The sequence below is a fragment of the Gavialis gangeticus genome, unplaced genomic scaffold (assembly GCF_001723915.1).
Source record: "Gavialis gangeticus isolate Ggan-Ray unplaced genomic scaffold, GavGan_comp1, whole genome shotgun sequence".
Taxonomy (NCBI): domain Eukaryota; kingdom Metazoa; phylum Chordata; order Crocodylia; family Gavialidae; genus Gavialis; species Gavialis gangeticus.
Genome location: NW_017729007.1, coordinates 10,362,682 through 10,377,592, shown reverse-complemented (window position 1 = coordinate 10,377,592; position 14,911 = coordinate 10,362,682). Strand labels below are relative to the sequence as shown.

General features: G+C 43.4%; 1 protein-coding gene across 1 annotated transcript in view; it reads left to right on the top strand.

Moving 5' to 3' along the window:
- The first annotated feature begins 52 nt into the window (after positions 1-52).
- The window catches only part of ZNF800 (zinc finger protein 800), a 20,863-nt gene continuing 6,004 nt past the window's right edge, over positions 53-14,911 (top strand). The window contains exons 1-3 of the mRNA XM_019509290.1: positions 53-211; positions 4,644-4,739; positions 11,065-11,208. Of these exons, the coding sequence (XP_019364835.1) occupies positions 151-211; positions 4,644-4,739; positions 11,065-11,208 (301 nt within the window). The 5' untranslated portion in view covers positions 53-150. The remainder of the gene's footprint in view (positions 212-4,643; positions 4,740-11,064; positions 11,209-14,911) is intronic.

Genomic DNA, 14,911 nt, shown 5'->3' with positions numbered 1-14,911 from the left:
CCTCCCCCCCATCGGCGCTGTCACCTGCCGCTTCCCCCCTCCCCCGCCCCTGCCCCAGTCCCTGCCCCGGGGCTGCGGGCCCGGCGGTGACGGCGCGTTTGCTTCCCCCGCAGGACGGAGCTGCTGGATGCGGACGAGGCGCCGCGGAAAATGCCGCTGAGGGACAAGTGTTGTCAGACTGACCATCACCACCACGGATGCTGCGAGCCAGGTGCGGCTGGGATGGGCCTGGAGGGGCCGGGGCTGGTTCTGCCGAGCTGCTGGCAGGCAGGCTGCTTCCCCAGAGCTGGCGGGGGGGCCTGCCGTGGAGGGGAGGGAAATGCTTCATTCTTTCCACCTGTGAAGCTCCCTCGCGTGCAGAGGCGGTGGGACCTGGCCGTGTCAGGGTTCAAGGGGGGGATTGGAGTGGCTGCGGAAGGAAAGGGGCGTCAGGTGCTGTTGGAGATGAGGTTTGGGCATGGAGATGTCTAGGTGTCGATGCTGGAGGCTGCAGGTTTCTTTGGGTAGGTGTGGTGCCTTTTATTAGACCAGCTGAGTACAGGTTTCCCTCACCGACCACGGTTTTGAGTATCCACACTTAGTATTCTATATATGGTGGTAGCCAAAATGGGATACGGTTTTGAGTAATCACGGTTTCCCGTGGCTGCGTATCAGCCCACCACCTGCTCTTTTCCCCATAAGCCTTTTGTCTTGCCAACCACGGGAACCTTCAGGAAGCTAACCCCACGGTTGGCGAGGGAAATCTGTAGTTAGAACAAAGTTTTTTGCAAGCTGTCTGGTGTATTTGCCCTTCTTCAGGCATAGGAGGTCTCTGCTGTTCTGAGACTGCAAGGTGGAGAGGAGCAGAGGAAGAACCCAGGGTCAAGTGCAGTGCGCTCTCCCTTTCCTCATCTGCCCTCTGCCACCATTTGACACAGGACTCTTAACATGGCAAAGGGAACCGAGGGCCTAGGCTACCAAGTAAACTGTAAGCCCCTTTTCAGAACGGGCCATTGACAACATGTTACTGATTTTTTGGGACAGAGGATAATAAAAATAGGGATGGGAGTGACAGTCAAAGTAGTGAACCCGGGGGGACACTGAGCAGAGCCCACCGGATAGCACCTGCTGGCCCTTGAACAAGGCCATGGAGCTAGTGGACTGCGTGACGCAGGCCTGTTTGTTGCCTCAACACTGTGGGCCATTGCCTACAAGGAAACTCTATAAGTCTCCCTTAGAAAGGGAAGCCACCAGGTAGATAACAACTGATTGCTTGGGACAGCTAAAGACTTAACAGTGACAGTCAGAGGTTTAAAGCTAGTGTGCCGGGGGGATGCTGAGCAGAGCATACCAGACAGTGCCCACTGGCCTGTAAACAAGTCCAGGGAGCCAGCGGACTGTGTGACGTAGGTCTGTTTGCCACTCTGGGGATTCGTGGGCTAAAGGCTCACCAAGAGAAACTACCAGCCCCCCTCAGAGCAGAAGGCTACTAAAAAAGTGGCAAGTGATTGCTTTGGACCAATGAGAAGACAGGGACAGTAGTGGTCAGAGGTTAATAACCAATGTGCCAAGGGGGGATGCCAAGCAGAGCACACTAGGCAGTGCCTGCTGGTTCTTGAATGAGTCCAAAGAGCCAGCGGACTGTGTGATTGTAGGCCTGTTTGTTGCTTTCAGGGGTCGTGGGCCTAAGCCCACCAGATAAACTATTAGCCTCTCTTAAACAAGGAGGTTACTGGAAAGGCAGCAACTGATTACTTGGGACAAATTATAACAAAACAGGGACAGGAGTGATAGTTAAAGGTTAATAACTAGTTTGCCATGAGGGGACACTGAGCAGAGCACACTTGACAGTGCCCAGTAGCTTTTGTGTCAATCCAAGGAGCCAGCGGACTGTGTGACACGGCAACTAAGTTGGATGTACTTAGGGTCTGACCCAGTAAGTGGCCCTTCTTATGTTCTTACCTTAAGAGCAAGCAATATTTGTATGCCTGAAAATTACCAAGGTTTTCCAAAGCTTCAAGTTCCCTTGTAAGCAATTAAGTTCACAAATGGAAATATTTTAAAGAACATTACTATGTACTGGGTCAAGCTGTGGGTCCATCTTGCCCAGTATCCTGTGTCGCACAGTGGCAGAGAGCAGATGCTGAAACGGAGAGTGAACTGGATATGACCAGGACTTTTTTTTCCCTCTGTTCTTCTCTCACTTCCAACCTCCAGCATATAAGGTCTAGGTATATTTATCTTACACCTGCTTATCCCATGAACATTCATAGTTTTTCAGGAAAAAGAAACAAATGTGCATTTGTTTATTTGTATTAAATAAGGTTTGTATCTTGTTAGTGATTTTTTTTAATAATGATTTTATATACCATTTATAGTTGAAAACTTAAATCTGCCTCCTTCTGTTTCTGCTTCCTTTTGTCTCTTGCATATTGTAAAGTTGTTGGCATGATGCTTGTATTTATATTTGACAAATTTAGTTGTTCAAAAACAAAACAAAAACTAATAGCAGGAGTGTGGGTCTGCTGACTGGTAGTGTTAGCTTACAAAAGTTTGAAGGGAAGAATAGATTGAATAGTCTTGACAATAAAGAAATGGTTCTCTATAAATGAATGCTTCTGAGTTACATCAGTGTTTTAAAAGAGAGAATACACATTTCTTGCCTTAAATTTAACAACTATGCATTATACACAGTTGACATGTGAAAGTGTTGATGTCAGTGGGTGTGGCACTTGCACATCAGGGGCAGTGTATAAGTTGAAGTGTCCTCTTTTTGAAGAATGGCAAGTAGGGTAGTAGGGTACAATATGTCTTTGTGTAGGAGATCCCCAAGCGATTAGCTGATTTGTAATGGTTGTTATGCGTTCATGTATCAGTATATTATTATGCCAGCATAGTTAGGTGGAGTTTTTATTCTTTCCTTCTTTTCTTCAGCTGTTTTCTTTCTTAAGTCTTCTGCAGTTTGAATTGGCTTGTAACCTTGCATCACTAAGGCAAATTTTTCCTTAAAATGTATCTATGTTGTTTATGTTTTGATGAGAAAAAATTATGTTACTTTATTTATAAATGTGCTTATCCTACGTGTGGTTTGCCTTTTGTCTGGAAGGGAAAAATCAGTTGAAAACAAACCATTCAGTCATTCAGGAACTAAGTTTTAAAACACAAAATTAATTATGTTGATAAGGTATATTGTCTGTAGAAGATTCAGCTGTAGCAGTATCTGCTATTTTAACTTGATATTCACAGGCATAATATCATGTTATTAGTGTCCATAAGTCAGCTTTGGTAAAGCTTACAAAGAATAAAGTGGGATTCAGTTAAATTTAAGACACACTTTTTTTCTAGGTGGAGTATAACTTCTGAAGTGTACTTGATAAAAAGAATGCCTTGACGTGGTATTAATATTGAATTAGAATGGCATTATACTAATTTCCAATATTGATATCAGATAAAGGCATGATTTGTTTAACTGCAAAACAGTATCGATATTAACTTTTGGCCTGTTGCTGAACTTGTTATAAATACTGATTATCTGTATATTGGGTAAGTGAATAAACCATGTGCATGCATGGCATCTTTCAGCTCCAATCTCTGCTTTGTAATATCATTGTACTCCATTTAACTGCATAATAATTGGGACCAGAAATCTTGAAGGGGAAGTAGCTGTCAAAGGGCTTCCATTAGAAGCTTTGAAATTGTTGGGAGCTAATCGCTCCTGGAACTGACCAGAAGAAACCTTGAAAATGACCAAAACTAATCTGTTTCTAGGCTGCTAATGCTACAAGGTAGTCCTGAGTCTGTCATCTTAAAGGCAATATGCTGTACATATTTATTTAAGTATATGTGCACTTGTTCTGATTGTTTCTGATTTTGGTTTGAATGCAGTCCTCGTGTAAGGCTTGACATCTGCTATCAAAGGTACTGGGATATCCCAATACGCATGCTGGGCCTTGCATTTGGCGTTTCCAACTTTTTTGTTCAGCTGAGTTCTTGTGATGCTCAAGACTTTGGCCCTATGGGTCTGATGAATGGATCAGGCTCTGTGCTGTCTCAGTGTAGCATGCAGGGCCACAGCCTGAATTGCTCTCCACGGATCCGTGGGGGAGCCCTGCAGGCCAGAAAACATGGTGCCAGGGACTAGGTCTGGCCTGCAGACTATGGCTTGAGCACACCTGATGTAAACAATAGCTTAATTTCTTTTAATATTTATTTAATATTTATTTATAGCCTAACTGACTGTTTCATAAAGTATGTAGTCTAAGTTGAAAGAAATCCCTAGTGAGTCATATGTATGGAAATATACAAAATAGAGGGTGATTATTTGTATCCATGTTTAAAACATGCATAAGGTTTTAAAAGTGAAACTTAAAAAATCTTGCAATATACTGTACATATTAGGAAACTTTGATGGAAAACCCATTACAGTACTCTGAAATTCATTTTAGCAGCAGGAAATTGAGGTAGTAAGAATTCCAACAGCTTTCACAAACTTCATTTAAAGGTTACAGTGAATAATGTTTAGTACTCATTTTTTTTAAACCATTTTGTTGGAAAAGAGATAACGATTTTACAGTAATACTGTCCTGGTTTTCAGCCAGCTTCAGGTATTGATTCTGTGTGTTCTGAGTTTTCTCTAATGCTTTGTGATCCTTCATGTCTCGTAGTGCATATGTTGGAACCTGGTGATCCTCCTTTGTTACAGCAACCTATGCAGACATCAAAATCTGGTATTCAACAAATTATTGAGTGCTTTCGATCAGGTATGAATGTTTTGGGGCTTTATGGAGTTATTTCTTTGTTTTTAAGTATGTTAGTAAAGTAAAGGCTGACTTACTACACACAATTCCAAGGTTTTTGTGACTATGTTTTAAGCACTGCGCTTATGTGAGATCGCTAGTTCTTATTAAAAATGTTTTTATGCAAGGTATTAAAGGCACGGGCCCTTCTACATCATCAGCGTTCTTAAACTTCTTTTAAAATAATTGCTTTGCTTAGGAAGGTTCATAAAAACTGCTGTTGTGGCCTAGCTGTTATTTCATGGCTATAAGTTCTCCTTGGGATCCATAACTGGTTCTTATCTTTGCTTGCTGTGTTTTTCATTGAATGTCTCCACTGTTACATAGATAATAGCACTGTTGTATAGTGCTACTTGTAAGATGGTATGTGGTTGTCTCCAGTTGCTTCTCATGCCAATGAACATATGTACCTGACAGTATTAACTGAGTGTCTGGGTGAGAATTCACAAAGTGGGTAATTAGGAAATGTAATGTATTTCAGGTACATTTGTAATGGATCAAAGCACCTGTTTATTTCCATATTTCAGAGTACAAAATCTTAGTGGTCCAGTTCATCATGAGAGTTTTACAGGAGATTTATTTAATACCAGTATCTATATTACGAGATTTTTTTCCCCCTTGATCTGTAGGAATAGAACTGCATATATGATTTTTGAGGATTTCAGTGAATTATCTTCTACATAGCTGAACTAGCTCCTTCAGGTTTTCTGTCATACAGTGGATATTCTCCCTTCATTTGCTTTTAATATGAATGACCAGAAGGAAATTGGGATGTGAAATCTATCCTCTGTGACGTTTTAAGGCACATTTGGATGGGATAGGGCTTCATGCTTGTGCATGCCATTCTCACACTTTAAGCAGATTAGCTGGAGTGTCCTCTGGTAGCAGGGTGAACTGATTTCAAGTAATATGTCCCCAGGCCATTTCCAGAATGTTCTCTTTGGCACATCCAACTCTTTCACTCTTTAAATGTCCACATAATAAATCCATGGTTTACCACTACATCTCCATTCATTTGCCCTGGGAAAATCAAGCAGAAAGAAAGAGGCCTTTCACTATTATCTAACTGGTCACCATTGAAAAAACTTGGATTTGCTGAAAGATACTGAGAGAAATTTTAATTTAAACTTTTAAAGGAAACAATTCTTAAAGGCATTTAAAATGCCTAGGTGGAACCTGATGGATTGTGTTTCTATTTCAACTTGGTGAATATCTGGATAATAGTAGTGGTGATAACAGTTTTTGTCAGCCCACATCAGTATACCTGATGTGGGATGCAAGTGCTGACTTTAGTGTCATTTTTTTGAAATTTGAAGAGTCATTCATCTTGCATTGTAGTGTGATGCTTAATTATTCCATTGGCATGGCACTGGTTGGCACCAAATCTGGCCAAGAGACAAGATGGACTAAATACCTGGAATCATAAAAAATAAACCAAACAGCTATAAATGAGAGTGCTGAGGAAAGCCAAAAGAGAAGCGGGTGTTTTTTTTTTATTTAGTCACTTAATGAATTTAATTCTGTTGGGTTTTTACTGTTCTTAATTATACTTAATTTTCTGAAGGCTGTGCAAGTGTAATTCTAGGAGATATTTGCATTCATTTTTGTGCATGAGAGACAGAGAAGGCTAGAAGATGATCAGGAGCACACAAGTATACATCAAGTTAGTTAATGGCAAATTTGTATGCTAACTACATGATTCATCCTATTGGAGGGGAAAATGGTGTAACCCAGTCGAGAGAGAGGATCAAAGAAGAAAGTAAGTTATGGGGAAAAAGAGACTGTCCAGGAACAACTTAGAGCCCCACTAGGCACACAAACTTCATTGTTCTAGATTCACAAATATTTTTTTTCAAAGCACTTATTTTTATAATTACAAAGTAAAATTTTAAAACAGGAATGTGGCCATTAAAAACTTATGTTCCTAGGAGCTGTTATCACAGTGACATTCTGCTAAATGTCATCCTTTGTAGAATGCTCTTTTGCTATTACTACTTGAAAGCAAAGGAATTCCCAAATATAAGATGCTTATCCCACAAGTTAGGAGATTATATATATGCGCTTTGGGTATCCAGGGAATGTATATAGCAGTAGTGGCTGAGGCTACATAGGCATGTTCAAGTGATTTTGGGAAAATTCTCAGGTTTTTTCTCCTGGTAGAAAAATGTACCTGGAGATACCTGAACAGACATTCAAATACTAAGACCCAGGCTGCTCAGAGTTGATCTATCCCCTCGCTACAATTTGGCATTGTCAAGGGGTTGTATTCCGCTCCCTGCTCAGCTGGAGTAGCAGTGTCCGGTGAGCAGCATACTCACTGGACACTGGCTCACTGGAATAGCAGTGTCTGGGGTGGAGCTGGGGGTGAGGGGAGAAGGGGAGGAGTAGAGCAAAGCATCCTTGGGTGCTGGAGAACTGTGCTGTGGCTTCTCTCGCACGAGAACATGTCCATTTGCTATCCTAGAAGAAACTTTCCTGGGAATGATAAAGCCCTGGTTGTTCTTAGGTTATTTTTCTCTTGGAGCAGCCATTTTTGATCTGCGAGAAAAATCCTGAACATCTGTAGAGTCATGATTTCTCCTGGGAGAGCAGTGACTTTGCAGGAGAAACTGAATGTCTGTGTGTGGCCTGAATGTCTATCTTTGACTTTAAATAAAATTCTCAGGTGATTGGAACCTTTAATTACTGAACAAGCAAATTACTTGTCAAGAGTAACGAGAAGGGGTGGGGTGTTAGGGTTAGAGTTAGGCCCACTCCTCCCACCTGCCCCTGCCACTGCTTCAGGGACTGGCCCACTCCTTCCCCCCCGCCACTTCTGTACTGGGTCTGCTCCCCCTGGCCGGGGCTGGGGCCGCACCCACTCCTCCTATCCCGCTTTGGGTATGGGGCCTCGCCTCCCCACTCTGTCACTGCTGCTGTCTCCAGGGAGCAGGGCTGGAGGTGGAGGAGTCAGCAGCACTGGCCTTGCCTCCTTGCTCTGTCCTTGCTGTCATGATGGTGTGCCGCTGCTGCCTGTCCAGAATGCTGTTGAAGCAACTCTGATTAGTTGCCTGAGGCAGACAGACAGACAGACTAAGGCTTTTATAATATCTATAATATTATTATATCCAGGTTGAATCTTTGTACAGAAGGATTAAAATTGATGACAAATACAAAGAAGAATTTGGCAGTTTCAGTTTTGAGTTGAAATGGGGAATAAAGTTATAGATTTGTTCATTTGATTTGGGCATAGGAACTCTCTCTTTTTTTAATCTCTGTCCCCTATATGTGTTTGCACAAAAATGTTGCAGGCTGTTGCTCCAATTGTATTATGGATATTCAGTTTAATTGGAAATAAACAGTTATATTATTAATAGCATAGCTGTTTTGGATGTTCCAGTGAACTGTTTGCTTATGAGTGCTGATAAGCAAATCTTTAAGAATGGTGGGGGACAGCTTGTGACCTAGTCACGGTTGTGGCTGCTGATTCTCTCTCTTGTGTCTTGCTGGTCAATGTAGAGGGCTGATCTCATAGCCCCTTATTGCAGCCTCTGCTTACCACTGCCACAGAGTGCTGCTGATTCCTATTGCCAGTGGAGAGTGCCAAATTGGGCAGTGAGAGTAAATGGAGGCTGCAGTAGTGGGGTGAGGGTGTAGTCCTTGTGGGCCAGGTCCATTTTTTTGCAGGCTGGGACTGGCCTGTGGACTACAGGTTGCCAATCTCGGGGCTCGGGAGTCATGCTGTCTCTTTAATTTATTGTCTTGATACATCTTGTATTTCTCTGACCCAGCTTCAAGAAGGTTGAGTGGAGCATGCCTCCATCTCAGCCTTGCCTCTACCTGTGTGGTTAAAGCATGCTTCCGGGAGGGTGGAGATGAAGGTTTGAAGCTAAAGCTGAGGTGGGCCTAAAATCCTGGTTGCCCACTTTTTGGACAAGCTGTAACTACTAGGTTATTCTATGGTAGTGTTAGTGATACTGTACCTGCTATGGTCCAGGATTTAAGCAAGAGGCAAAAATTTATTGGGATGATGACTTTTGTTGGACCAGCTACATGGTTAGAATACAGTTAGATAAGTTTTCAAATGCAAGACATTCTTCATCACGTCTGAGGAGGGAAGCAAGGACAGCTTGAAAGTAAGAGCTGAGTGCTGTGCAACTGGAGGTGCGGAGGGGGAATTCCCAGTTAGCAGACGAAAAGCAGCTGTGAGATGAAGACATATCAAAAGGGAAGGGGATCATTAATATCTCATGTGTTTAGGAAGAATGCCAGAAATTGGATAGATTATTATTTTTTGACACTATATTGGTATTCAGTCTTTGTTTCTTAGTGTCCTGGCAGTTTATGGATTTTTTTTCTCAGGTTTGTCTTTTAAATGTGTTTGTTAGATGGTGAAAAATGTGCTCCTACTGATGCATACATGTCTGTCCTTTACATTTTTTCCTTTACATTTTTTTCTATGAGAGTTCATTCTGGTACGTAGTTGCTGTTTAGTTTCCTCCACATAGTTACCATGAGGGTGTATGGTGTATTGGATCAGTTATATCATATTTTCAGAAAGGCACGTGTTGGATCCATGCCTTCTAATCAGTTCATTGTGGGGAGCATTGTAGCAGTGGAGATGTGCTGACAGGTTAAGCATCTCATGCAGTTTCCCAAACTTTTGTTACTTGGGGGACACATTTTTCTGGGTTAAAATTGGCAGCAAGCTTTTATCTTACACCAGAAAAATGAGTGTGTGCGGGGGTGGGGAGCAGTATCAGTGTTAGTGGTACAAACATAGTTTGCAGATGTCTGATACTGCTGCTGCATCTTCCAGCTTCTGGGAAGAAGCATGCATGCTGCAGCTGGGGAGCATGGAGCTGGAAATAGCAGCAGCACAGAAGCTGGGAAAGCCCTCTTCAGGGGAGGTTGGTGTCAGGCTGAATTGGGGCAACAGCTTCTCCAGCTGAGTCTGCAGTCACTCCACTGTCTGTCCTGGGCTGAGGAGGGGAGTTGTAAACAATCTTGGTGAGAGCAAGGACTCTCCTTGGACCTCAGGGACTAGGTGACAGTACTTCCAGCTGCCCACAGTTGGCTTGAATCTGGGAGGGGAGGCAGGGGGAACTCACATCTGTCTGCCCAGCAGGGGGGCATGACATACAGGCAGAGCAGGGCACAGCAAAGTAGAACCAAGTACCCAGGTGTTTATTGCAGATGATAAAAACATCACTCTGCCTGTGTTACACAGATTAAGGCTTATTGATGCAGTTTTCTAGAAATTCTTCCTCCAGGTGGCTTACAAAGGTGTTTGGCATATTGAGAGGCCATCATTGTGCCCATAGCTGTGTTTATGGTTTGGAGGAAAAGTTGCTAACTGTGGATATACAGTAACATCCCACACCATGAAACATAGCTGCCTGCTTAAAATACATTCAAGAACATGGAGCACACTCAGATTTGCAACATATTGCAAAATAGTCCACTTCATCCTTACGCACAACAACTTCACTTGTAATGACTGAGATTTCTGCAGTCCTGGGGACTGCATGTAGCACATATCAGCTTTGCCCTTATGTGGTGCATGCAGCATGTGGGGGTGACCTGTGGTGCACGCTTCATGTGGTGCCCAAGCTGGACTGGCCTGTATGCCAGATCCAGTGTGTGGAGCTGGTTTGTGGGCCTAATCTGGAATGGTCCTGGATCCAAACTCAACGGGCAGCACTGCAGGCTGGATAATAGGGCTTTATGAGCCACATCTGGCCCATGGACTGTACTGACACTTTTGATTTAGTAGAGAAAGGGTGGATTCAAAAATAAATTTTAAAATTTTTTTGTATTATTCTTTACTGAGGAAGACTTTAGAGATTAGAAGTGTGATAGAGGCTCAAATTCTATTTTCTTATATTAGTGCAACAAGACTAAGCTTAGGTCAGGTGTTTTTACATTCCTGAAACTTGCCTTATTATTATTTTTCTTTTTCAGTAAAAGTGCCTCCTTAGCATGCTGAGGTACTTGAAGAAAAGGGGTCTATAAACTTATTTAAATGGCTTAAATTGTTTTTCATTCTGTGCATCTGACAGGAAGTTATATCTTATTTACCAATACTGTAGTATAAACTGCCTACATTATAGTCCTTTTGCTGTTAACTCTAAAGTCAGTGTTTGAAAATTTTACCTTCAGCCCAGTCCCTTTCTAATAGGCAAACCAAGAATTTGTGTAATAAACTTAAAAGTGAAGTGGGAAATGCGATTTTGACTTGAGTTTTACTATGCTTTAGCATTAAAACTTTTCCTGATTTTAAGTGTATTTTTTGGTTTCTTTTTTCCAGGAACTAAACAACTTAAGCATATCTTATTAAAGGATGTGGACACCATTTTTGAATGTAAATTGTGCCGCAGTCTCTTCAGAGGACTACCAAATTTAATTACTCATAAAAAGTTTTATTGTCCTCCAAGTCTTCAGATGGATGACAGTAAGTTTTGTTCACTGAAATATTAAATTTAGAATTGAGAGAATTTACATTTTTTTGTTCTATATGAAAATATATTTGAAACAAGATGCAATTAATCTTAACTAGGTAAATTAGAGGATCAAAAATGAAAAGCAATGAGTACCTCATTCTTATTGGTTCATCACTCCAGAATCATTCTCTTGATCTCAATCTTTGCTACAAAGTTAAGATGTTGTTGTAACACGTACTAGTTTTAATCTAGTAAAACCAGTGAAGAAGTGTCAGAACAGGCTTTAGCCCATGTGAGCGATTAGATGAGGGTCCTTGGAGATAATTGTCCTTTGGCTAGTGTGTGCTGAAGCTGGTGCGGCTGTTTTTTTGCTACAGTTAATTATTCTATCTATATTAGGCTGCTGTGTTCCAGTATCATCCCTGTTTTGTGCTGTAGACATATTCTATGTCAGAAACTCCTTTGTGATAAATAGAAGTCATTTTGTACAGAAAATGAGGGGAACCAATATGATTCAAGTTAGATCTTGATTTTACAAATATTTGGGGGTATTTTATGCTAGGATTTTATTGGACTGAGATTGGATCATTGTGTAAAACCTTTAAAACCCTTGTGTCAGACAAACGATAATTGAAGGATTCTGTATAGACAGTGTGGGAGGGAACCTGATGGGTGAAAAAAATGACTTGCACAGTGTTGTAGTGACAGAGCTGGGAATACAGGCCAGATGCCATAAGTTAATCTTATCCCTTAAGTCTGTCCATTTGACCATGTTGCTTTTCTCCAGCTGATGGGGTAGATGAGCTAATGGTACACTGAAGCTTACATGAGACTGGGATTTTTCTCTTGACTTTGCCACTGGCCTGTAGGGCGGGGGTGGGCAAAAGGCAGCCCTCGGGCCTGATGCGGCCTGCCAGCCCATTTTATCCGGCCTGCGGCGCCCCTAAAAAATTTAGAAAATTAATATTTATCTGCCCCTGGCTGCCTGTCATGCGGCCCTCGATGGCTTGCCAAAACTCAGTATGCGGCCCTCCGCCTGAAATAATTGCCCGTCCCTGCTGTAGGGTGACCTGGTGCTTTTATTTTTTTATGCTTCAGTTTCTTTGTTATCCTGGTTTTACTAATAACTCTTATTTTCTTTTGTAAAGTACTTTTGGATTTATTTCTTGATTTATTAGATTTATATGCTTCTCTCCACAGAAGAGGGTCATGGTGGGTTATAATAAAAAACAAACAAGATAAGGTATTAAAACAGATATAAAATATTAAAATAGAATAATATAAACAAACATGCCAAAGTATAATCCCTCCTGCTAAAACCTTGTCCAAGAAAATGTTCTTACAGTGCTTATAATCAGGGATCCTGGTTTTCTCTGTTTAAAAGCCACAACTTGCATAATAAAAATATTGCAAATTCTCTGATTAAAAGCACCCAAATCCATGTTTTTTCCATGATTAAAGTGAAACACCACTATATAGGTATTAGTTTAACACAATATTTGATTGATATATTTACAATTTTAAAGCAATTTGGAAGCCTACCAGTGCCTCAATCACTATAATAAAATACATTCTAAATGCCTATACATTTTGGCATTTGATTTTGGGTTTTTTATTATGGAAAATCAGAGCTCTCCCTGCCCCCTTCACTTGCCAGGATTTGGGTCCAGCTGTGGTTGTTCCCCCCACCACTTTGTAGTGCTGAGCAGCCCTGATATGCTGGTGCCCTGTCCGTGCCATTGCCCCTCACTCCCTACCCACAGCCTCCCCGGCCCCTCCCTGCACCCCTGCTGGTGCCCCTCACTCCCCACCCACAGTTCCCTGGACTGTGCTGGTGCCCCTCACTCCCCAACTACAGCTCCCTTGCCCTGCTGGTGCCCTTTGCTCCCCACCAACAGCTTCCCCACTCCTGCTGGTGCCCCTCACTTGCCACCTGCAGCCTCCTGTTCCCCCAGCCCTGCTGCAGGGGGTCCCCAGCGGCCAGGGCTGCGAGGTGAGGGACCCAGGTCCATAGGTCCCTGCCCCGCACAGCAGTACCTGAGTCCAGCTGCTTCCCATAGGAAGTGGCTGCTGTTGCGGCGGAGCAGAGCGCAGAGCCTGGCTCTCCCTCCCCCACAGGCAGCACGATTGGAGTGGAGCCCATCGTGGGGCATGAATGTGGGCTGCCTGCTGCTGCCTCAAGCTCCCTGCCCTGCTGCATTCCCCTTGGGGCCTCTACATCCCAGCAGGCAGGACCCAGCGTGGCTGGGCAGAGAAGCTCGATGCAGTCTCTGGGAGCTCTTTACCTCCATGGCGAGGTGCCCCCTGCTCTCCTAGCAGCAGCGAGGGGGCACAGCTCACCATGGTGGCATGGGGCTTGCTTTGGCAGCTTTCTGTCTTGCCACACCGGGTTCCACTCCCTGGGCCACAGAAGCCCCAGGAAGAAGGTAGGAGGGTGGGGATCCCTGAGCCTGCAGCAGGCAGTCCACTCCCACCCCATGTACCAGTCTGGGTGGCATATGCCCCCCATCCCTCCCCAGGAGTGCAAGTAGCAGGGAGGAGCCTGCCCTCTACTACTGTCCCCCAGATGAGCTGCCAACGTCTCCGTCCTACTCCTCACCCAGGCCCTGCGGCTGGGCATTCCGGCCCTCAGCCCCAAGCACTGCCCAGGCAGAGCAGTATCCCCAGCCCTGCCCAACTTCCTCCCTCCCTCACTATGAGGCCTCAGTTCCCTCCCCCTCCACTGCCAGACTTATCTGTGGGAGCTGCTCTCCAGGCTGCCTGGTGGCCATGTGCGCAGGTGCACATGGTGCCCTGTGCTGAGAGCCCTCTGCTGCCCCCAGCCCCTTGCAGGCTGGAACTCTGCCACCCTGCAGGGGGAAACCCAGCGTTTCCCATGGTTTTCTCCTTAATGAGAAAATCCAGGTTTTACCATGTTATGATAATACCCTGACCTACTGATGAGAAGTAGCATGCAAAATGGGTGTAAACAGTAATTTATTTCTGCTTTCTCAGTCAGCTGGAAGATTATTCTATACAGAAATTTTAATTGTGGTGCCTGCTACTAAATGGGAATAACAAAGATAGGTTGATGTTATTTAATGTTTGAGTACATTGGTAAAGTACTTACTTATTGTATTCCCAGAATATAACAAATTTCTCTAATTAATGGATTTAACTTGACAAAAGAATGAACAGAAAAGTGTGTTAGATAAACACCCCCCTGGCCTTGCTTAGCTGCAGGTCTAGTAGAGGAGGGAAGGTCTTAGTCTTTACTGCCTTACACAACCAAAGAAGGATAACAGCAATCTAGTTTAAAAGGGGGCAAAGCTATCTGAGAATAAGGCTAAGGCATAGGAAGCAGTCCTGGCTGCCTGCCAAAATAGATAAATGAGGAGGATAAGCCTCTCTGGCAAAGGAATTAATTTATTCATTTCATTCTCTGAAAGGATAGGAATGAAATGCCTCTGAATATGGACTAATGTATGCTTGGAGCAGCTTCAAAGCCTCTAGCCACATTTGCTACACTGTTACTGTAACTGTTACTGGCTCTTGGTTCTGTAGCAATTGATTTGTAGTGATAAAGGTGTAGCAAAATCTTTCCAACCTTGCCCACCCTTCATTCATTCGTGCTGTCTCCAGCAACCCTGTTACATAATCCCCTTCAAAAGTTGATCAAGCTCTTATCTTAAAACCAATTAAGGGATTTTGACTCCCCCCCCCCCCCCCCCCCCC